Source organism: Fistularia commersonii, chromosome 2 (assembly GCF_037954325.1).
Source record: "Fistularia commersonii isolate RoL2024-O1a breed Wild chromosome 2, RoL_Fcom_v1.0, whole genome shotgun sequence".
Lineage (NCBI taxonomy): Eukaryota > Metazoa > Chordata > Actinopteri > Syngnathiformes > Fistulariidae > Fistularia > Fistularia commersonii.
Window position 1 is genome coordinate 18,399,909 of NC_141285.1, and position 25,069 is coordinate 18,424,977.

Here is a 25,069-nt window from a genome sequence, read left to right on the forward strand (position 1 = left end):
AGCACGTCGATGATCGTGTCTAATGCGGTAAAATCACTTGTGTTAATAACGCCTTAATTACAACGGAGTCACAAACACGTCTTTGGCACAAAGAAAAGACTGACTGTCGTGGCCGAAATGTGATTTATGGCCCGAGAGCCTCTCGGCGAATTACACACAAACTTATCTGGCCACGTCCGGTGATAAATAATGAACTTCGGAACCGTTGGAATAAACGAGCTGAAATCGCAAAAGTTAACACTGCTGGAATGCCTTTGCCATTATCGCCAGGTCGGGTTAAACCACAATAACCCCAGAGAAAAAGACTAATTATCGCGTTCTTATAATTATTATTAGTATCATAATTTATTCATTTTTATTATCATTTTTTTCGCTCCTAATTATGTGTGATGGGCTCAACCCGGATGGTTGTTTTGCTTCTTTTTTTTTTTTTTTTGCCATATTAAAATAAATCAAACTCACCACATATAGGGGCCTAAGCAAGAGGAGAAAAAAAAGTGGAGCGAGTGAGAATCTCAGGCTTGCTGCACTACAGGGCTGGACCGGCGCGGCGCAGCGCCGCTGCTCGACAGGAAGCGTCAGAGCACCATATATGGGCATAGCCCCGCCCCCTTCAGCGTCATATTCTGACAGCGCCTCTCCCGTGGGTTTAGAGTTTTGGCTCCCGGGAAAGATTTCAGTCCTCGGGGAAAGAGGGCTTAGTTTTGCATGTTCCCATCCATCCTGCACGACGCGAAAAAAGGGGCCCCCTTATCCACCTCTCCTGTGTACAAGGAACACCTCCGCTGGTGATCAGCCTTCCTCGCCCGTGTTTGTCTTGCGGAGAAGCAGCAGCGAAGCAAGCTTTTCTTTCCTTTCTTTCCCTTTCTTTTTTTCTTCTTCCCTACCAAGGAGCGGGGCTGGTGTGTTATTTTTTTTTCTTCTTTTTTATTTTATTATTTTTTTATTATTTTTTTTTAATTCACACAAGAAGTCCTGAAGGTTTTGGATGCGGCGCTTCAGGGATGTGGGCACTTTGAGAGCAGCATCACCCACAAAACACAAACAGCCGGCATCGATTTTTCTGTGAATAGCGCGCAGAAAAAAAGAGAGACAACAACTAAAAAGAAAAGGAACAATAGCAACACACGCAGAAAAGAAAAGAAAAAAAAAATCTTGTCTATTGAACACTTTTTTTCCCCAGTCTGTGGATATCGCTCTGACGAAGTGCAGCACTTTGAGAATTGTTCACATCGGACGGACTGAAGAGGGAGGCAAGACCTGTGGACCGGGTTTCCCCTTCGAATCGCCTCTTCCTCTTTTTTCCCAAAGAGAAAAAAAAGAGAAAAGAACAAAAAGAAACAAACCCTGAAGGATAACACGCCTGGACGTTTATTTTCCTTCATTTCACAGGAGGCGCCGCTTTTATTTTTTTTTATTATTGTAATTATTATTTTTTTTCCTCCCCCTCCCCTCCTTCTACAAATTGTCCTAAATGTTTGGGATTCAGGAGACTATACCGCGGGGCGGGACGACGATGAAGGAGGAACCGCTCGGTGGACTCAACTCGGTCCGCTCCTGGATGCACACAGCCGGGGTGGTGGACGCCAACACAGCCGCGCAAAGGTACGCACGCCAAAAAAAAAAACAAAACACCTCCCCTCCCAATCTGTTATTATTATTATTATCATCATCATTATTATTATTATTTCCTCCCTCATCACCACCACCATCATCATCCCATCGATCCCTTCAATCCCCTGAATGCTCCGTATCAATTACGGTCTCCCAATAAATCCCCCCCACCCTCACCCTTCTGACATTACATCAGATTACCCCCCATTATTGGGACAAATCAAGAAATCCCCCCCACCCCACCTCCCAATTGCACTCCAGCGTGCAATGTTTTGGTTTTTCCACTCTCTTCTTCTTCATCATTTCCCCCACCCCTTCCCCACTCACCTATCTACCTACCTACCACCCCATCTCCATCAGCTTTCTCCATCACCCCCCACCTCTCTCTCCGGTGTCCGGTGCTTAACCGAGATGGTCTCTTGTTCTCTCCCCCCCACCCCCCATCTTACCTTACCCTACCCTCCAACCCCCACCCCAACAATGGACCCCCCCTTCTCCTCCCCGCAGCGGTGTCGGCTTGGCACGGGCGCATTACGAAAAGCAGCCCCCGTCCAACCTCAGAAAATCCAATTTTTTCCATTTCGTCCTGGCGCTGTATGACAGGCAGGGTCAGCCGGTGGAGATCGAAAGGACGGCGTTTGTGGACTTTGTGGAGAAAGAAAAAGTAAGCGTGTGTGTGTGTTTTTGTTTTGGGAAAACAACCATGCACCCCCCCCCCCCCCCCCAGACACACACACACTCCCCACAACTCATACACACACAGCCCCCACATGTATCGAAATTATGATCTGTGAAACAGGTTACTAAAGGGGGGAAGTCACGTGTAATATTAATTTATATTTTTTCCAAAGTGAAACAAATAAAAAATCAATTTTTTTAATAGCAAAGCGACATTTCAGACGTTTTATTTACTTATGTATTCAGTTTTACACCCAATCACGCGTTTATTACAAAGCTGGCCTGGGTATGTGTGATTAATTTATTTATCTATTTTTTTTTAAACTATTTTAAAAACAAAAGTAAAATTCTTAATTCCCCCCCTCCTGCAGGAACCAACCAGTGAAAAAACCAACAATGGGATACATTACAAACTACAGTTATTGTACAGCAACGGTGAGTAAACGCCGGGCGTTCGCTCCACGCGCGCAGGCGCAGGGGCGCGATATCAATCGATAAACCAATCAAGGCGTAAATGTGACAAAAATAAATAATTGGAAAAGTTGAGAAACTTCCCAGAGCGATTGTTTTATTTTATTTTATTCAATCATATATATTTTATTGTTTCGGGAATGTTTACATTCTTTATAAAAATTAATCACTGTTTGTTTGTTTGTTTATTTGTTTGTTTGTTTGTTTGTTTTCCTCCACCCTCCTACTCCTCCTCCCCAGGTGTCAGAACAGAACAGGATCTTTACATACGGTTAATCGATTCCATGACGAAGCAGGTAAGTTGTCGTTGCACGCCACGTCCGTGGCTCAGTATCTCTCTCTTTCCCACACACACACACACACACACACACACACACACACACACACACCCGCGCTCACATATAGTTAACACACCGTGCAAACTGTCACCCCTGTCTTGCACAGCAAGTTTAATTGTATTTAATTCAATTGTTTTTAAAACATTGATTTTTAATATGTTTCCCGCAAAACGCTGCTGATGCGCAAAAAATAAAAGTAAAAAGGTTAAAAAAAAAATGAAGAGGCAGCTTCCATCTTGGCTGTTTACGTCCGGGCAGATCGGGTTGCAGGGCTGCAAAGTCGATCTGAGTTTATCTCTCTCTCTCTCCCTCCTTTCTTTCTTTCCCCCCCTCCATCCCTCTCCCCTGACGCTCACTTTGTCCGACATTAAAATTTAAACGCCACGTTCTGCTCCATATGATCCGATTTGACTTCCTCGGCGAAAAGGTGAAAGCGTCGTCTATTTCATTTATAAATATCATTATTATTTTCGCTCCGGTGCCCTCACACACACACACACACACACACACACAAACACGCACACATACACGCTCATGCTTTTGATTGACGCACAATCTCTCTTTTATTTAAACGCATACAAATCTGATCACAATCAAGGTGAACAAAATCCAGACGGCCTCATTTCCAGGCGCTCAATATTTAGTTTTATTACTAAGTCACTTACTTAGTAATAACATATATGTGTGTGTGTGTGTGTGTATGTGTGTGTATGTGTGTGTGTGTGTGTGTGACGGGGGGGTCTCCGGTAGGGGCTCCAGAATAGAGCCGTGACGCCACCGGTCAAACACACACACACACACGCACACACACGCACGCACGAGCACGCACGCACGCTCGCACACACACACACACAACATTCCTGCGCGAATGATCCGAGTCAATGACGCAGAACAAGCAATTTATGGATTTCTGTTTCTACAGCTGCAAATAGCGACATAAATCACACCAATATAGATAATCGCCGCGGTCCCAGAAAAGAGAAAGAGACAGACAGGGAGAAAAGAGAAGTGAACAGAAGAGAAGAAAAGGAGGATAAAAGAAAAAATGAAAAAAAGAAGGAACATCAGGTCAATTGGGACAACTTTTCAAAAAGAGGAGGGTGACGCGACCTGGTTCGGATGTGTCACTAATTCAAAGACACGCCTGAAGCGTGACAGTGGGAAAAAAAATAAAATCTATTTAAAATAAGAAGGAGAAAAAAAAAATGGTATGAGGAACGCGTTGTGCTGCTGCTCGGGAAATCTCCTTTCACCGATAAATATTTTGTCAATATCCGCTGCGCCTTTACGCGCGGCGCCGCGGTTCAGCGTGTGGGGCGTTCAAGTGTCTATCCTTAGACACGGAAGGAGGGAGGGGATCGAGGGGAGGGAGAGAAGAGCGGCAGAACTGATAGCTCCACGCCATCTGTTTCAGCCAATGCTCAAAAATTACTCAACCGTACCGCCAGACACCGCTTTTTATCCACAGAAAGATCATTGTTAGCGGCTCAAAATAAACAACAGATTGCCCATTAACACTTTTCCCCCAAATATCCCCAGATTATAAGCATATTGATGACACTTCTATTGGATCTCTCTGTATGGAAAATCTCCCCGTCTGTCTGATCCCCAGGATTTAATCGAGATTCATTAAAAAATAGAATTGTGAAAAATATAATTTCTGTTTATTTTATAATTATATGTTATTGTTATGACAGGAAGTTTAAGGTTACAGCTGTAATTATCACTGTCGATGATGATAATATTATCAATAGAATTTTACAATTCTGAACATATTCTGTGCTTGCAGTTAAACATGTATCTGATGTATTGTGTTATGTTTATATCATGTGGTGTCTTATTTTATTTTATTCAGTGCGAGCACCATTTTAATTATTTCATGAAGATGCTGCCTTTTGGAAATTGAACTTGATTTCACTTTTCCATTCATCTCATTTCCTTTTTCAAAGGCCATAGTTTATGAGGGCCAAGACAAGAATCCAGAAATGTGCAGAGTTCTTCTTACTCATGAGATTATGTGCAGGTAAGCATTTCAATAATTATTTACAGAATATGTGATTTTTTTAAATTTCATATTTTGTTGTATTTTATAGTTCATTACAAAAGCGTACTCCCCCACCACAATAAGTTGTGACAATAATGATGTGATGTAAGAGTCCAGAATGTCATGTGGTCCCTCAGCAGCCTCAGAGTTCCGCTGTCGTCTCGTGCTTTGATTTGATGTGATTCCCACATTGACAGGGATTTGATCGTGACAGTAAAAATGCCCTGGTGTCTTTCCCAGTGAAGGGCAACTCGAGTGTGACTATGCATGGTGGTTTTTACTTTTTCCCCCCAAACTTCTTTTTCTTCTACTTCCTCTCATTCTTCTTCTTATTATCATACTCAAAACATCAAATGCAATCACTCACCAAGCACTGCTATGTTAAGTTATGCTATGCATCCATTATTTCTCTTGGAGTCACTTCTCAGTTGATCCCACCTGTCAAGAATGATCAGCCAGCCTTTTAGCGTCATTTAACTGCATAAATCTCAACCTCTCATATTCCGCAACCATTCAGCGGTGTCATTGATACTAAAAGGAAAAAACGCCTTTTGTTGTTATTGTTGAGCTCAGCGTGAGCTTTGTGAACATTGAATTCGGATACTGTTGGTTAACCTCCCCTTTGTTGCACCGGAGCATTGTTCAAGTTACCCAGTTGTGAGCGAGTGCAGCATGAGAATGATTTGTCTTTTTCTCCATGCATAAACTCATCACTCACGTTCAATTTACACCGGCATCCATCACTTATTTGTGACACATTGAATATGCCGGTGCTCTGGAGGTGTGTGTGTGTGTGTGTGTGTGTGTGTGTGTGTATATATATATATATATATATATATATATATATAGATAGATAGATAGATAGATGGATAGATAGATAGATAGATGAGAGATAGATAGATAATTAGATAGATAGATAGATATGTGTGTGTGCACAGATACATATTTGCAGAATGAGAAAGGGGTCTGTATTACTGCTAAATAGATAACAGTTTTAGCTGCCTGCTAACAGATAAGAAAATTAACAATATAGTGTTGATTGTAAGAATAACCTCTTTCAGGCTATAATTTATATTTTTTTGTTTTAAAAAGCATTTGTATTTTTCACTCTGATACCTTTCAGCACTTTTAATTTAAAACGCTTCTTTATTATCGTGTAAATCAGGCATATTTAAATGGTGTGTGGGTGAGTGACAGAAGCTTTGCAAGAATCTTTTTTTTCTCTCTGCACCGTATGGCACAAATCAATCTTATTCTATATATGTTGATGTGTTTGAATTCAAGATAAAAAAATAAAAATGGAGCCGGGATGATGCATTTGTTTATTTTTTTGTATTTTTTGATTCAAGTCCCAATCAAAGAGGCGAGAGGCAGCAAGCTATAGGCTTAGGAATGGAATGGTTTAAACATGTGGTGGAAGATAGATTAGTGCTTTTGAGGCCATAATTGATAAATGCCCCGTAGAAATATTGGTTGAGGGTGGCACCTTGCATCTCCCTCAGAAATAGCAGCTTGGCAATTAGAGGTAAACAAAAGCTGAAGCTGTGAAAAGTGACTCCCCTGCCTCCTGGCCCAATCCCTACTCCCCTCCCCTCCAACGCTAAACCAAACAACACAACATGTTTTTTTTCACCATTTTTATCAGCCATCAGCATCAATGCAATGGATAGATTGAGTGAAGGTACTCTCATGGCATTTTTTTTTTTTTTTGCCCTCCACAATATCAGAACCACCCCGAGGCACTCGATAAATGTGTTTGTGTGTGTGCGTGCATTTTTTTTTATTTATTTAGCAAAGTATTGTTTGTTCTAAGAGACACTGTCTGTGGTTCTACAGCCGATGCTGTGACAAGAAAAGCTGTGGAAACAGGAATGAGACTCCTTCAGACCCTGTGATCATTGACAGGTAAGGCTTGCTCCGCTCGCAGCTCTCTCTCTCTCCCTCTCTCTGATTTGTGAACAGGGGAATGAATAAGTGAATGAGTGAGCATCTGAGTGACTAAATGGATGAGTGACTGAGGGGGATGAGCAGACACATGGACGCGATAGTGAACAAATGAGTTCCCTCCCGGTGCGCCAGACGGCTCGGTTGGGCTGACTTGCATCTTACAGCCCAGAGTGTGGGAACTGTGGGTGATCCTGTGTGAGTGTCTGAGGGGCGTCTTTCCCAGGTACCTGTGCACCGAGGGGCGGTCACCACCTGGATAGGGTTTGTTCAATCACAGGTGGTTCAATCACTAGAGGATCATGCTGGGAATACACCTAATTAGCTCCGGCAACTTCATATCTATTTGGCTGGCATCCCCTCTTTGTTTACGGCAGCGATGCTTACTCTGTCAATAGTTGTTTTTCAATGACTGTCTCCTCCTCGCACAATAACATCGAGGTGGATAAGACGAAAGTTTGATTTTGAAAAGGGATAGACCTTTTTTTTCTATGAGTGGGCACCACAAATTTATCATCCGCTACTTGCTTTTCTAAAGAGGTAGAATAAATGCTCCTCTATTAGGGATTTACATTCTTCCTTACACTGTGAAGTCAATCGGAATATGTTTAAATAATTATGTGTGTGTGTGTGTGTGTGTCTGCATGCGCGCTCGTCTGCATGTGTGTGTGTGTGTGTGTGTGTGTGTGTGTGTGTGAAGGATATAGGGGTAAGGCAGGAGGTGTAGTCTGAGCGTCAATCTCAACAATCTCAATGTAACTCTCACCACGTAGTAGGGAGAGACAGCAATGCTAATGTTTGACTAGCCGGAATCACTGTTTGCTTAGTGGAGAATGCCTGGTATCTGACAGAGGGGACAACTCTCTTATTAGTAATCAAATAGGGCTGAGCAGTTGTTGCTGCCACTCCACTCCAGCAGCTTCTCATGCATCAGGAAGTAGGAGCTGACTGCCCTGGGAGCCTGGATGGATTACCCGAGCTACTGCTGTCTGAACTCAAAGTTGCACAGACACACAAGCGGATGGACGCAGATGCACACACGGGCGGCAAGGACACAAACACGCAGACAGAGAGACACCTTGACATGTGCACGCACGTCCCCATATGAACGCGAACTGTTTGTGTGTCGCTGATGCTCGGGGTGATCGGTTATGTTCTTTTCGCTTGCACTTTTTCAGGCAGTGATGTGTTTGACCAAATCAAATTAGTATCCTTTAGGCACATTTAGATAGATACCGCTCATCACTCAACACAACTTGAAATGTCCATAATTTTAAATTTTTCCCCTCCGTTTTGTTTCGTTCCGTGCCACTTTGCTACACCGGACCGTTCTTCAATCGGTGATACAAAACAAAGCATGTAACATTAGCACGATAAGCAAAATGAACACATGGAGAATTAACGTCAAGAAGAGGGGTGGGAAAAAAAAAGAACGGGGGAAAAAGGAGCGGAGGGATATTGTAAGCTCAACTGGCTCGGGGAGGGCTCAGATTTTCATTGTGACGAGTCTGAATAGGAGTAGAGTATCCCTTTCCTTGCACAATGAGCAGCTCTGTTGAAACACAAAAGCATATGTTCCTCATTAGACCCTCCCATTGTCTCCATGTCGTAACTATGAGCCTGTCAGTTCACCCCAACAGACCCACACAGGTTCCCAGTGACTGAGGGAGGCTTTACAGAAAGGATTTCTTATAAAAGGTTGCGTGGTTTCGCGAGAGTTACGGACATGACCAGGGCACACTGTAGGCCTTCGATGTAAAAAATTATTTACTCAACTATTCCCGCTGTGCATATGGGTAAGCTCTTAGTTAAGGCCTCGGTGTTTTATAGCCATTCCTGTTACATCTGTCATTTTCTCATGCACATCATTACAGGCACCTGTGCTGCGGTCGCTGCTGGCAGAGACTGATTATTTCCAATTGAGTAGAACATAGTTGAGTGACATAAAGCGAGGGGAGAGGTTTGATTGTTGAATCAGGCATGTCTCATCTGTGCACAATTACAGCATGAAACCAGCTAGCCCCTGCCACATTTCCCAGAGAAACAGTAGCATGGGCGAAAACCTTAAGAAGCAGATTTTGAGTGAATCACTGATGGCGTTCATTCACTGTAACATTTTCCCAGATGGTAAGAGGGGAAAGCGCGCACAGCTAGCTGGCATCTAGGAAGACATTAACTGGCGTTCCCATGGATTTGGCATATCCACCAGAGTTTGGGAAACTTATCATTCCAAATGTGTCCTATTTTCCTGCGGTCAAGCCAGACATCTGTTTACCCTATTTTCTCTCAGAGTTCTGATACAGATTTTCACTCGGATTTTTGAAGAGGAAGGATTCTCTTAAAAAGTTGGTTAGATATAGGCCCAACAGCTGTCACATAGTTTCAGCACTGCTTGCGCTCTAAATATTTCAGCGCTTCAATTTGATGCCGTTACATTATTCATACTCATTTTTTGGATGAAGAGAGGTCCCCCCCCCCCCCTTTTTTTTTTTTTTTTTGTTTTGTGCCGTTTCCGTCTCAATCCTCAGTATGTTTTGCGAAAATCAGCGCTTACCCCCGTGGTACAGAGTGAGAACTCTATCGCTTATCATCTCTTGCTCTCCGCATAAGATCTGAAAAATGAAAATCTTAAACAGTTGGTGCTTATATTAACTAAAAGGAACAGTAATTTTTATTTCATGACTAATTGTAGCACTGTTTCTTTGACTGCGGCAATTTGCAGTTTGGTATAATCATTTCTTCCCCTTATAAATCCAGCAGTGCCACAGATGTCACATTTATAAGTTAATGGTGCTTTAAACTAAGTGGGGGTGTAGGTTTATTCAGTTGGTAATTTGAGTCTTTAGAATTATAATGATGAGGTGCACAATATCTGATTAGATGGTTTTCCCATTTACAGTGTATGTAGTGTATAGCCAAACATAACTCAATTTGCGATGACTCTCCTGGTCTGGTATCTGTCTTCACTCTCTCGCATATTGACTTTGTCTTCTCTTGTGTGAAAGATTAGATACATTGTTCAGGCTTATGCATGGATTTTGTAATGAGACAGCGCATGTTGTTGAAAGAGGAGAGAAAATTACTCATTCCGAGAGCCGGGGGGTTCAAAGGTCACGCTTTCCGGGGGTGGCAGCGATTTAAATCGAGATGAACGGACTCGCAGCGTGTTGTAATGCGAATTTTGAATTTATTGTACGTTCACGCAACTTAACGTGCCGTGCCACATTTACACGGCCATTCAGGAGCAAATTCTGGAGTGGACCTAAACATGTCATCTCCATTTATTTGGGCAGCCACGGCACTCCCTTTCACTTCCTGTCACAAAGGTCAAAGAGCGATGACCTTTGGATAGCAGCCCAGCCACTGAATAATTCATGACATTGACTTGTTTTTCCCCTTATTTTTTCCCCTTGTGTCTTTTTGGTCAGCACACATGATTGTGCTGTGGGAGGCTTTTATTCATTTAGCTCATTTATAAAGGCCTCACTGCACCTGTTTGTGTGTTAATGCAATTAAATTTTTGGCCTAATGTAAATTTTGCTTAGCTTTCTGTTATGTCCCTCATTAGCGAGCGTGTATTTTCTAAATGACTTTGCGTTATCGTTCATTTGTGTAACACCTACGAGGTCATTTCCCAGAGTGCACTTGACTTGTTGTCAAGTTGTTTACCCGAAACAAAAGACCACAGCCTTAGAACGTCTCACATGTGGTTCACTCGGCCTCCTAAGAAAAAAATCGGAAAATTTGCGTGCTCCCATCTGGTTTTTTGCAAAACCGTGATTACCTCCAAAAGCTGAACAAATGCCAGTATTTATAAGGTCAGCCCTTTATGTGGAAATGTGATGTAAATGAGAATCAGCGAAAGGGGACATTAAACAAAATTAAATTCATTGTCTCCTTTAATGTCATTTACATTTTTGGCTAAGCCCTGGACTGTCAAAGAGGATTTCTAAAACCATTTTAATTGCACATCAGCATTGAGGGTGTGTTTTCACTGAGCGGCTGTCTTGATAACCTGCGAAGAGAAGTCTGTTTATGAAGTACCTAAATGACATTTTTTCACTGCATCTGCAGAGGAGCAATTAAGATGGCTCTCGCTAGGTAGTGTTAATCTAGTATTGAGCTCTCACATCCATAATGAAAGTCATAAAATTAAAGGGTGACTGTTGCTGTGATAGCGAGTTGATTGCTGCAGGTGTTCCTTCTGACTATTTTGCCAGGACAGTAAGTTGTAGGTGTTGCGCTTGTTTAAAGCTGTTTATTTCTGCAGGAAATTGCCTCTCTCTGTATTTACACGCACGCATGCAACACTTGTGCGTGCCTTTTATTTATGGATTCATTTCGTCAGAGTTCTAACCTGGACACCCATTGAGAAATGGCCAGGGTGGGGGTGGGGCTGAATTGGGCAATGCCGGCTAAGTTGAAGTGATGTTTGAGTGAAGCCTGTCTCCTCCTGAGCCAGAGGAGGAAGAGCAGGAAGTGTTGAGAGCGAAAGCTGTACTTGGCAGAACGCCTTTGGCTTGCACTTGCCGAAAAATAAAACCCAGACCCTCTCTGCAGCCCCGGAGCCAGAACCTCCTTCACAGCGCTCCAACATCTAGGATTGGGTAATACTGTTCACTAAGCAAAACATTACCTCAAATTATTCTCGCCCTGTTTTCTATTCCCTCCTCCCTCATGTCAGTTTTATCGCAGTTTGTAAATGTCAAGACACGTACAAAGACGCACAGTATAAAGGATATTTTCCAAATTATGCTCACATGTTTGGGTTCACATGAGTGGCGGCTGAACATAACGTGGTGCCTGACGTTCCCGGGGGAGACCCACCTCACTAGGGTAGGATTCCCCAGTGGCATCAGCTAATGGCAAGACTTGACAACAGCAGAGAAGCTGGGGGTGTTGTGTTTTACTAGCACTGAGCAGGGGTGATGACTTTAACATGTGTGCGGAGAAAGAAGGAGATGTTTGTGCGGTGAGTGTGTCTGTGCGTGTACGCTGTTGCAACAGTGTGTGTGTGTGTGTGTGTGTGTGTACACTGCTAAAGAGAGAGGTGTGCAGTACGAAAGACTGGCGCGGGCCAACAGAGCGACGGATTCGGCTCCAGCTTGACGGCAGTGAAAGACGAAACATGGTTCCACATGTGTTGAGAAAGAGCAGTCCATCTGTCCATGGAGACAACCCCTCCCCCGTTCACCACCCACTCTTTCCTTCTCTTCCTTTTCCTTCCCTCTCCCTCTCTCTCTCTCTCCCTCTTTCTCTCTCTCTCTCCCCCTCTCCTTACTCCCCTGGTTCATTGCTGACAGAAACAAGGCCAGAGCTGGGGTGATAGGATGAATGCTGGGCCAAGACCAACACCGAACCTTGTACAACACGCGCACGTGCGCGCACACACACACACACACACACACACACAAGCACAGGAGGGGAGAGAGGGAGAGAGAGAGAGAGAGGGAGTGAGATGAATAGAGAGAGCGAGAGAGAAGAGAAATAAGGTTATCATTTTTTCTGGATGTTTTTATATGCTGTTAAAGTTGCATTCACTGACTCGGTGTAGCGCTCTGTTATTGTGATTTAAACCCTGGCTGCGGAGCGGTGTAAGTGATTTATTTTGATATTATGAAAGAAAACAAACTATAAAGATTTATTCACTTTTCCCCGATACATCGCTGTGATAAGTCGCCGCACTGAAAAAAAAATCGTACATTATTGACATTAAATCTGAAGTAAATAAAACATGCCACTCTTTCTCAAATATTTAGTAGCACTCCTTTATAATTAAACTCTGTAGTGTTTTCCAGAATGTTGTTTGGTTTCCTGCAGCATTAATCACACCAGAGCTTTATCAAACATCCTGATTTTATAAATGGCCAGTCAAAGGATTTTTTTTCCGCTATTTTTCTTTATCTTTGCATGTTCTCGGTCCCATTCAATCCTTATTAGGTTTCCCCTAATTGTCAAACAAACTGTTGGGTCAACCTCAGTCGTATCTGGCCGTAAAACAGCACATTAGACCCCGGTGAGGGATATATGTGGTATTTCATCGGAGACGGAGTAATGCTGGGGTTTTATGGTTAAGTACCAGTTCACGCCCACGCCATTTGTTTCGCATTAGAGCGGAGGTTTTGTAAATCAGATCAATATGTTCGCTGAGATGTGATTCCTTGTTGGGATCTCCCGAGTCATTCTTTCCTCAAGTATTTTTCTTAGGGGACTGGTTGTCGATGTACACTCCTCAACACCCCCACCCCTGCCCCCAATCCTCCCGTACCTCTGTCAGTCCCTCCCTCCGTCTCCACCTCAATCTATTTCCATTTTCTGAATGTAGCAATTTGTAGTGTGACACGAGCGAGATTAGGATGGGAAGCAGTCTGAAGATTTCATCGGACATGGTCCTGCTCCCGCTGGTGTGAGGTCACAGGACAAAAATGGGGGAATTCAGGGATAGGGTCATCAGTTACCTCGGGGAAACGAGCTGGTCTGCTGGCTGCTCTGTTGGCCCCAGGGGTGCCTGGGATGTATCGGAGGCGAAGTCCCAGTGAAAGTACCCTGAACCAGTGTCATTTATTAAAAGTGACAAGTTATTTCTAACTATAGCTCTGTTTTTATTGTTTTACAATGCTGTCATTTGGAACAGTGCTCTTCTCTTCAGGAATCACAAACAAGTGATGAATGAACGAGGTGACCTGCTTTTTTAACATACGCACGTTCGATGCACTCCGGTGAAATATGTGCGCAGTTAAATTATAATATGTTTTGTTTTTTTTGCACCGCTTAAATTAAACAAATGTGCAGGTTTAATAAAGATCGACTGTATGATAAGTGTAATGAAAATATTTTACCATTCACCAGTTTTCTCCAGGGCATTTGTTCAGTAAATTAATAACAGCTTACAGTATGAATCTCAGGCTGACCTCCACATAATCAGGACCAGAAGTTTCACTGAACATGACCACACTGCAGCGTATATGTGTAGAAAGAATAGAGATCTACCGCTATTTTAGTGGGTTGGTTGTACTTGTTTTACTCTGGAGTTGCTTTATAGAATAACAGAAAATTCATTATTTATTCAATGTTTGACCATTGCTCTTCACCGTGGGTCAGTGAGGTACTCTGCTCCCCCCCTTTTTTTTTTTTTTTTTTTTTTTTTACTGCCTGCCCCAACTGCGTTAATGATATATGACAGAAATTTCCTTGTGCTGGTTCAGTGGCAAGAAAGGTCCTGGCTAGTCTATATCAATCCATCTGACTTATGTTCCCATGTCTTGAATTACCGCTTGATGGAAACCTGCTGTGGGCTTCTCTTGCCAATTGAAATCAGATCTCCTCCACAGCCTGGTGTGATATTGATCCATATTCAACACCCAGGCTGCTAATCGATCAGTATTGATTTACAATAAAAAACACTCCTCTGCTTGTTCAGCACTGCAATCGATACTTTAAAGCAAAGGGGAGAAAAATAAAAAGAAGAAAAACAGGACTGTGCGCTTTTTTTTCTTTTTACTCCAGAAGGAATTTATGAAAAATGTTAAGAGATGTTTCATTATATCAGAAGAACATCTGTGCTAAGTGACAAAACCTTGACCACAATGAAACGACACTACAGCCGCGGCCACGCTGAACGATGATCCTCTCCCTCCATGTGAGACAAACCAATAAAAATGGTTTAACAGGATGACACTTCTATAAGGACTCATTTATTGAAGGAGGTGTATCTGTTTCTGAATTAGTGGCACATCTGCACTGCAATGGGGAGTGCTAAAGCTGTCATATCAAATCTATCTGAAAATTGAAATGGAATGGTAAAAACTGGAGCGTCAAGTCCTGCTTACTTTCGCTTGATTTCGGCATGTTAACACAGTGACATGATTTCCTGAGGTTTGGATATTAATTTGAGTCTCATTTTCTACCCGACCCGTGAGTGCGCACGCACGGGCGCGCGCGCACACACACACACACGGAGCCTGTTCCTCCCAGAGGGTCATCATTAGCACCCGATGCAATGCTGAACACGCTGGAACAGACTATGGCAACCCACTCAGTTCCAGTCAAGATCCACTTTTATTCCTGTCACATCTTAGTCCTAATCTCTCGGACTTCCTCCTCCCTGCCAAATAACTGTTCTCATCCAGCAGGTCCCAGCATTGGCCTGAGCTGCCAACATCTGAAAGTTATTATCCCCAATCTCTGACATCCAGGAGTTTACAGTTATATAATGATGGGGAAAACCACATGTCCCCAGAGGCATAGAACATTTTTGAGATGCCTCCCCATCTGTTTTGGGGGAGCTGCCCTTTTTGGGCCAAACTCAGAATGGCAGGCAGGCAGATTTTTTTGTAATCTTTTATTTTCTACCACTGGAACTGGCCAGTCTGGGAATCATTATATGGGGTGATAAAGCAAATCCAATTGGGTCAGGTTCCCCTCCATGCAGTGCTGGTGGCACCAGTTCTCCCTGCCTCACTGCTTGTCCCTGACTGCGTAAGTGGTGGTTGTTTGTTTGTCCTAGAGAGGCTGGGCTGGGGGACTAATGCAAGCCCGGGGGCCAGCCAGGTCGGAGGCGACGGTAAACCCGAGCCGCCTGGTGTAGCAGTCTTCTCTCGCTGTTGGCTTGGGCTTGTTTGGACTGCAGCTCCGGTTTGCTTTCTTAGAGGGAAGTTGAGCCTCCGTAATCACTGAACCTTTCGCTTGGGTGGGGAGCACAGCCGAGACCGGAGGGAGTGATGACATAGGTCTGCAGCGGCCTGGCCTGGTCAACCCCTGCTGCTCTTAGCATATTTATTTTTTCTTCTTATTGTATGGTTTAAGTCCCACCATATTATGTTCGGACCTTATGCACATGCATAGGCACTCAGATGTGATGATGTGCATGGCTGTAGGCTTTGTTTTTACTAATAATGCTGGAGATTAGTGACTTGCTGACCCCAGTGTAATCTTTATTAGTCTGTTAACTATTGTGAAGCAGCCCAAACTGATGTTGGAGTGGCGCACACGTGCAGTTTGGAGGGAAATGTAAAAGTGGAAACTTGCCAAATGGGTTTATTTGATTAAATAATGGCACGATAAATATGTTCCCCGGTCCAAAATCTTGCAGATGTAGATTACTCGAGACCCCATCTTGCCCCCTGAGCACCCCTGGAAAATGTTTTATTCAACATCGTCGCTCTGTTCTGTTTTGTTACGTTATTGAAATGGGTTGTCGATTCGAATAGAGTCAACCTGGTGGGCCAATCTCATTGTAGCCAGTGGAGAGTGAAAGCCATCTCAGCAGCATAGACTCACCAAAACACACACTGAGATTGGACGAGGGGGGCAGTGAGAGCGCGAGTGCCTTCTCCAGATGGAGATCCCAGATATGGGGGAAAATGTCCGGGCCATTTTCTAGGGTTTCCATAATGGGAATCTACCCCTTGCTTGCTTATTAAGTTGTGCACACAAGAAGGACGGAGGAGAGAGATGGAGAGCAGAGGAGATAAGGGCAGGCGAGGCGAGAAATGGACAACCTGCGCGCCCGTCACCTCTCTGTTGTAGGTGTCAAGCAGACCCTGTCGGAAAAATCACAGGTCATGTGGATAGATGATTGTCAAAGCACCACGTTGATATAAGGGCTTTCTTTTTTTCAACCCTGAGCCGTGGAGGCGCATGATAAGATTTGTTTTTGTTTTGTGTTGGAGAGGGAGAAAGTATGACATGCGGGTCAGGGGGGTCAGCGCCGGGGGGTCAGAAGGTCACGGCCTTTTTGGTACCTGAGTAACCTCACATGGCTAAGCCATTTCTCAGGCTCCCTGAAATGATTGTGGGGTGTCGAGGGGAGGGGTAGGTTGAAGGGGTGGGCAGGAGAGTGATCTATCAGCGGCAGAGGCATACAAGCAGACAGCATGGCAGCTACTGCAGCTAAACAGAGTGAGACAGATGGGCAGAAGTCTCTCATACGTAACACTAGGAGCTTTAAGAAGACAACACTGAGTGTTATGAATGCTTGACATTGACCCGTTATCCAGAGATGGTGTATTTATCACTGGTGTAGGACAATAGTGTATTTGTTTGTAAATTTAGTTCACTGGGTGAAATGCTACTCTCATCACATACCACTTGTCATGTTTGCGAGATAAGAACAATATGTTTCTTCCCTTTTCTTGTGTCTTGTCAGCTGTTTTTTTTTTTTATTTTTTTTACAAGGTTTTGAATTTAGGTGATCATATTTTGAACACTGTCAGTTCTATCAAGCCACATCTACTTTAGAAGGGAACAAAGTGGAAAAAAAAAGCTCTGAAGCTTATATTTTTCTCGAAGTGAAATATTTGTTTACAGATAGGCCTGCCATTCTCTGAAACAACATTCATGATTCTTTTATTGGTGCTCAGCCATCACCGCCTCTCTTCTTCTGTGGAAAAAAGGGCTAGTCTACAAAGTGGCTTTTTGTCGTTTGAGAGAAGTAAACTTCATCAGGTCGACGGTGAGGTGTGCTTCACATGTCACTCAGTTGAGCTCTCTCCTAATGAAATGCTGCATACAGATTTCTGCCTGCGGGCTCGGGGGATAAGACCGTGGTAACAGAATGAAACAAACCCCTTTCCCATTTCGCTCACTCACAGTCTCGCTCTCACACAGTCTCACTCACACACGCACATACAAAAACATACCCACAAACACACACTCATATCTCCACGCACATCCACACGTGCGCACTCTCACACACACACACATGCACACACGCACTCCCTCTTGCTGGAGAGCATCCATGTAAGGAGATCCAAATCTGCAATTTATTCAAATATTGATATTTCTACTTGTCAGGAGAAAGGTGCCTTGAAATTTCCTCTGAGTACTCCTGTCAAAAAAATAGCAGGAAATATGTCAGATAATTCATAAATGGAGTTCAGCGCCGCAAAGTCAGTTGGGAACAGCAAAAAATATATATGCTTGTCAATGAAGAATAGGAGCAATATTACAGAGCCTGCTGCTCATTCTTCCATCGTGTCAAGCAAACAGCTTTTGCAGGTCCATAAGTGTATGTTTCACGGCCCGAGTGTGTATTTGTGTATCTGCATGTTTATTTGTATGTGTCTGTGTGTATATACATGCGTGTGTATATTTCTGCTTGTGAATATGTGTGTACTTTGGCTATATTGTGATTCCAACTTAGATGTATTTGTTATCTTTTTCCATCAAGACACCCCATTTCCCACCCCGGAGCAGCCAATGGGAACGTGTCCTTTTCGCAGAGGTCCGTAACCGGACGTTGTGTCCATGTGGTTTGAATTAGGGCCCCCGAAACTGTGAAGGACGCCTGGAATGACGTGAGGCACTCGCAGAACAAATTCCATTCTGCTGAATGGTGGAGAAAAGAGGTCTCCGGAATCCTCCGAGATTTTTTGGCTCGGGCCCTCCGGCGATTAAAACAGGGCGGAAACCAATAACTCAATGAATCATGGGGCAACATCCCATGAAATCTCTCATTGCTCTGTCACACCCTCATGCAAACCGAAGTCAACTTGAACCCTGCTGATTAGTCTTTTTCCAAGGAGAAAAAAAGGAAATAAATTGGACAAAATTATTGTTCTGTTCTCCCGTTCGCTGAATGGAACTTTCAACACTCTGAACAGAAAAAGCAGTCAGACCTCGGTTCCTCTGCGGTACCTCCGTCATGACAAAGTGTGGGATCCTTAGTGATTCATCGCTCGATCATCTGGTGCCAGGGCAAGACAGAATTGGACTCTGCATATCTCCTGCGGTCATGTGATGCCATAGTTCATAGCAGTTGATGAGATGCAGTTTGGCACAGCTTGGGACCCATCTGGGAGATGCAGATACGCAGACAGGAGAAGTATTTTACAGCAATGCATCTGCACGTTTGAAGAGCTATTTAGCATATGCTGCTATACGTGAGAATGTGGCTGGCTGTTGCCAGCTGCAGATTAGTCTTCATTTCTTGAAAAATGTGACGGAGCAGCTGATCCATAGTCTTATGATGGCTAGAATAGAAAATAATTGCCACGTATTAGTACAATTTTTTTTTTGTAATTACCGACGGATTACATCAAATTGTTTCGTTAAAAGAAAGCGGCGGAGCTATAACTATTTCCAGCTCCGCTTGTATCAGCAATACCACGGTCAAACGGCGCCGTAATGCCGCTGCCAGCACCGGCCGGTTTGTTTCTGTTAGCCCTTTGCAGAAGTGAAAGCCCATGCTGCTGCTCTAACTCAAGTGGCTGATATGTTAGGCCATCTAGGGCATGGCAGGCGGTTGACAGTCCATGCAGCCTGTCTACCCACAGGACATCTCCACATAGTGTGTCCACAGCAGGGCCAGTGCTGTCATCTGGGCCCACTATGGACCACTGCTCTGCTGACAGTGAGAGGGTAAACGTTTACCACCTCAATCCCCCATTAACTCTGTGAAGGCACTTCGATTCTCTGTGAAAATAATGATATTGATTGGAGCTTGGCTCTACAAACGAAACGGTTGCAACTAAAAGAGGGATGGGCCTTTGCATTAGAATATGGGATTTTCGGGGATAAAAGAGTGTTTGGATCTTGTTATATTTTTCCTCTCCTCCATCTCCCTCTAGCTTTACCCCACCTCCTCATCTCCTCTCTGGCTGCATTTTTATGTGTGTGCATGTAGTGTGAGAGCCCGCGTGTCTCCTAAGATTACCCTCTGCTATCCCTGCAATCAAACAACAAATGACAACATCATTGCTCAGGCCTTTCAAAATACAACACAAAAAGTGTGTTGTAGCTACATTAACTTGCAACAACCCCCTAATAGACCCTTGTGGGTTTTGGATCTCTCCCCCTTCTCACTCCTCACTTCTCTCAGCTAGGCTGTCACATATTCACCGACCCCCCCCCCCCCATTCCCACCCCCCTTCACAGTGTGAGCCTCCGAGCCTCGGTGGAGATCAGGAGCTCCCTGTCGGAGGTGCTTTGTCACGTAGCCCAGGGAGCGTGGAACTCACCCAGAGCTGTTGAACAAACACAAGCGCAGGGGCTGTCAATAGCAGCTCCGCAAACTAATTGCCTGTCAAATGAACCACCCTCGTTAAGCTGCCCTCACACACACAGACACAGACACACACACACGCATGCACTGTGACATTCATACACTCATACACGCTTGCACGCACACCCACACACACGCATACACACACACACACACACACACACACAGAGCTGGCTTGATTCAAAGTATAGTGATACCTTGTTAGAAGAAAAGACACGCGAGTGGCACTTCTCTGTTTGCCATCCTGTTTCCGCAATCGTTACCGCCGTGTGTAGTGCAGTCACTGTGAGATTGCCTTTTTGTTATTATTAAGGGGAACATACCATTGTATAGTACACCTGATGTAATCCAAACACATCCTGCTCACCATACAGTATGTCAGCTGGTGTAATATTTCAGCTTTTAAAACCACTCATTAGATGGTAGCAGAGCTCCATACGCCAAATGTTATTGTTTTTGTGTTTGTTTTGCTTTTTTTTTTCTGTAGTCATTAGGCAGTAGCAGTGGAGTGCCCAGCGCCTTGTCTGGGTGCCTGTAACAGTGCTGTCGGATTGACACAGCTGGGGAGAGCAGCTTGAGGCTGCACACTCAGGAATACACAGGGGTGTTCAAAGCCCCTCTCTGAATCCTGATCAGAGCGCTGCCCCGGCCAACTGATGGCCTATTAAATATACATGCGCAGAGGTCAGAGCTGGAGGTCCCAGCTTCCTCCCAGCCATGTGCACTTAAGCGGAAGGGCTGGGCAACAATAAAACCTCCTCTCGCTCCAGCGAGCTCTCCCCTGACACCCTCACCTCCAGTGTGTACGTCAAGTACAGTGCTCACCTAGCTCTATATTACAACTGCCTTTGTGAAAAGGCCAAATGATGCATTTTTTACATGGTTATTATATATTTATATTCAATAACACCAAGGACCATTCTCGCGTCTGTCTGTCTCCTGTTTTTTTTTTTTTTTTTTCTATTGTCACTGATAAATAGCCTTGCTTGAAACAAGCAGACACGGGGGCTGGAGGCAGGCGCGCAGCCCTCTTCTTTGCAGTTCACCCGAGATTGAGACAAGGAAGTAGAGGGGAGAGCCTCATAATGGCCAGTCATGATTAACATATTCAGAGTGACACTCTCTCTGTGTTCCTTCGTTAAGCCCGGTCTGTCTGACTAATGAAGTAGAGCGGCAGTTTATCAATTAACCCAGCACAGAGCCATTTGTGCTGGGGATATCACTCTTGCCGGATGATCCAGTTTGGTGCCCTTTAACCCCTCGCCGAATGTCCAACAAGGCAGAACCGGGTGACAAAGGCTTTGAGACGCACGCTCGCAAATGGGAGAGCGACCAAACAGGATTTGTGCCTCCTGTTCGCCGGCGAAAATACAGACAAAAGGCTGCGGATTGATTGGGTAATAGGATCATGAAAAAATATCTCCGCAAACTAACATTGGGGGTTTTCGGCATTCTCCGACTCCACATAGATCATAGCAAACAACTTAGCGCTGTCTCTATTAAAACAAGCCCTCCCCTGCCATTATCTTTCCCCCCACTGCTCCTTCCTCCATTTCACATTGTTTGTGTTCATTAAGACATGGGCGACCTGCCTTATCCACACATCAGGCCGAGCTCTCAAGAGTAATTGTGATGGTCTCGACGAGGATAATGTGGTTTAAACTCAGTATAGCCTGTCTATTAGGAGAGACATGATGGCAACCACAAATAATAAAGAACTATTTATTCCTCTCTCTGTGACGCTAACTAGGTAACATATCAAGCCAGCACCACTAAGGGTCTCTCTTACTGTCAGCTATGGCACCCTTCATCCATTCCCAATGGCCCTTGCCTCGACATCTCTGCTCTTCATTTTCTACATGAGCTTGGTCATAAATGCACACACACCTCATATATATTTGATAGTTAATATTTATCCTCGCCAGGGAAGTGCACTTTACATGTGGTAACATACGATTACCTGCAATTCTTATAGCAAAGAAACAAAATCGATATGGATATATAATTCATGACGGAGGGGCTATCAGTTTTTATGGCTCTCTATCCAGGCTCATTAAAGTTTTATCATAATTGACTGCAAGCAAGAGTTTTTAAGACATGTTTCTCCCTCACTTTCTACCTTAAATAATTAAATATAGTTTAATTGGTTGTATTTTGAAGCACCAAGTGGATCATAGGAGTCTCCCAAATTCCGAACCATGAATTATATAGTGATATGTTATGCATTAACCTGTCAGTTTGTTCATTTGTTAAGGCAGAAAAAATACGGTCCCGACTCCCTAAATCGTAGTCGGAAATTTAATAACTGGCTGGGGCCCTTCACAATTTCTTTTTTTGTAAAACAGCCTTTTATGCCTTTCATTGCTGTGTTAATGCAGTGACATGACGCTGTCACTCAGTGAGCGCCCATCAACCGACAGCCCTGAATCGACTCTGCTGATTGGTGGTCAACTTGTTCTGTTGAAGGGAGATTGACAGACGGAAAATTGCACTCTCAGATTTCACCCTTCATTCGTTGCAGTTGTTCTTCCACTCGTCAACTCTCCGCCGTGCCTGAGACAGACAGAGGCTTTATCCATTAGCTGCCGGCTTGGCGGGTGGGTGGGCAGATTGAGGTGGGACGGAGGAGGAGATGGGGGTAGGAAGACAATCCTACATTTGAGCACTCTGAGGGAAAATCAATCATGTCATCATAAGTGAGAAGTATGGATGAATTTCATCAGCTGGCTCCTGTCCTGTTCACAGTGCCGGCTCGCCGACGGTCCCGTCCCCCCGATTGGCTTCCTCGATGACCCTTAAATCCAGAAACGACGAAGATTTTGAAAACACTTTAACAAGGGAAATCGGACAGGATTTTCAGGGTTACAGTTTCCCACTTTGCTTGCTGCTACACTGTGGGAAACCTCAAGTGGTTTCTCTTGACAAAGTGGTAATAGATTTACCATATGATTTCGTGCCAAACCAGCAATAGACACAGTTTTGTAAGAAAATGTTCCTCAACTATTTTCTGTCCACAGCAGAGATGATGAAGTGTTATAAAGGGCACTGGCACTCTGCCACTGAAATGTGTGTGATAATTTCCCCGGATCATCTTGCGGGGTCACAGATGAGCACAAAAAGCATCGTAGGTACAGGGTGTGAAGCAATCAAAACTGGCTGAAAAGTGAGGACATGGAAATCGCAGATGAGAAATTGTCAGCCGTTTACCACCTTGTTGTTGATGTGAGCGACAGAGCGAGGGAGGAATAGGAGGGTAAGAAAGTAAAGGGGAACAAGTGAGGAGAAGAGTGAAAAAGGGAGTTAAAGTGGTGATAAATTTAATGGAAAAATCAAATCCAAAACAAATTCATTCCTCTAAACTTGATGCTTCACTCGTTCTTTTCTTGGCCCGTGCTAAGCCTTAGAATAAACTGTCACTCCTTATCGATCGCATCTGAATTGTTACAGAGATTTCTGAAAAGTAGTCTTGACACACACCCAGCGAAAAGTAATCTTGGGAGATGAGAACATCCAGACTGAACGGCTAACACCCCTGACTTAAAACAACAGGTTTTTCTTTTCTCTGTTTTTCAAATCCAAGCTAATACGCGGGCGAATTACAAATTTGGCGATAAATGCGTTGCTGGATTTCATTGTTTTCCCTTATATACCTGTGAAGGCACGGGGAAGGGGGTTGGGGGAGGAGCTCACTAAGCGCGGAGCTGTTTTTAAACAGCGACCGAGCATGAAATGTTCGTACATGATTTGTTTGCCATTTGTGATGGAGATGACATGATCAAAAATCAATTCACTTCACATTTGATTTCCAGCGAGCGGTTAAATGACTGCTGTCGACAACAGCCCCCGAAATTCATGTATCATGGTATGGTTCATTATATTCCAATGGCGTATTAATTATGGCTATAGATAGTGAGCCGGGCTGTGAGCGGTAGCCCGGCTGCTGTGTGCCAGGGGGAGCTAGCCTGAGGAGGAAAGCTCAGCTTGTATCCACTCATCTCTCAGCTGACAGGCCTGCTCCAGGAGAAAAGGATTTCTCTGGATTGAGTGCCATTTTCTCTTCTTTAACAAGGAAATTAGTGTGTAAAGGAGATCTGTCAGGATAAAGTGCAGCTTTACTGCTGCCGCCCTCCCCTCCTCTTGTCTTTCTTTCCCGCCCTTCCCTTCCCTGCCCAATCCTGTAACTTGCTCGCCACCTCTCCTGCGCTTTCTCTCCCTCTTTTCTGCCTCTCCCTTTCATTTCCCCCTCCACTCAATGGCTCCCTCAGGGGATCTTCCTTGAGCATTAGCAGAACACATCCAATGTCCCAGCTACATGATTTCATGATATGATTTGTACCGGGGATTTACAATAATCCACAAATAAAGTTGAAAGTGAATGACTGTCAATAAGAGACGCACACGAGCAAAACCAAACCTTTTAAGATTTTTCCCTTATCTTTAATGGCACCAAAAAATGTTTTCAGAATTATATCAAACCATTTAGCAAAGGCTTGAAAGCGTTATTTTGTCTGAGGCTTTTATGATCGTGATTAATTCCTGCACGGGAACCTTGATGTTATACATAATGTATTATTCCCTCATTTAAATGTTAAGTTCCCCTGCAATTGCAGAGAGCCCAGTAGCTCATTACGCATTACTCATGTGTGCTTGGGAGTTGGAGTCTGCCAGAGACTCACCTGTAGTCATAGTCATACAATATCTGCTGCTTTAGTGGTATGTGACAAATGGATGATGTGATTAAACTCAGGCGTGACTCCAGCCTTATTCACCTCATGCAAGTCCCTTTATTTCAACTCAACATTAGTGAGAGGTAACTTTTCACCTTGAGTAGATGGACAGCGATGAGCCCCACCGGTACATTTTAATAAGTTAGCTTCAAAGGTGCAGGGTGAGGGGGAAAAAAAAAATCAAAACATCCTGGGTTAATTTGAAATGTACTCTGCATCTGTGATGGGAAACGGCCTCACAGGTAAGTAA

At 44.0% G+C, this 25,069-nt stretch overlaps 1 protein-coding gene across 6 annotated transcripts in view; it reads left to right on the forward strand.

Annotated features, from left to right (window-relative positions):
• The first annotated feature begins 677 nt into the window (after positions 1-677).
• Positions 678-25,069, forward strand: part of LOC147236620 (transcription factor COE3) — a 66,838-nt gene continuing 42,446 nt past the window's right edge. For all 6 annotated transcript variants that reach the window (XM_086171641.1, XM_086171650.1, XM_086171657.1 and 3 more), the window contains exons 1-6: positions 678-1,605; positions 2,122-2,278; positions 2,664-2,727; positions 3,004-3,059; positions 5,051-5,124; positions 6,982-7,050. In XM_086171641.1, the coding sequence (XP_086027767.1) occupies positions 1,475-1,605; positions 2,122-2,278; positions 2,664-2,727; positions 3,004-3,059; positions 5,051-5,124; positions 6,982-7,050 (551 nt within the window). In that variant the 5' untranslated portion in view covers positions 678-1,474. The remainder of the gene's footprint in view (positions 1,606-2,121; positions 2,279-2,663; positions 2,728-3,003; positions 3,060-5,050; positions 5,125-6,981; positions 7,051-25,069) is intronic.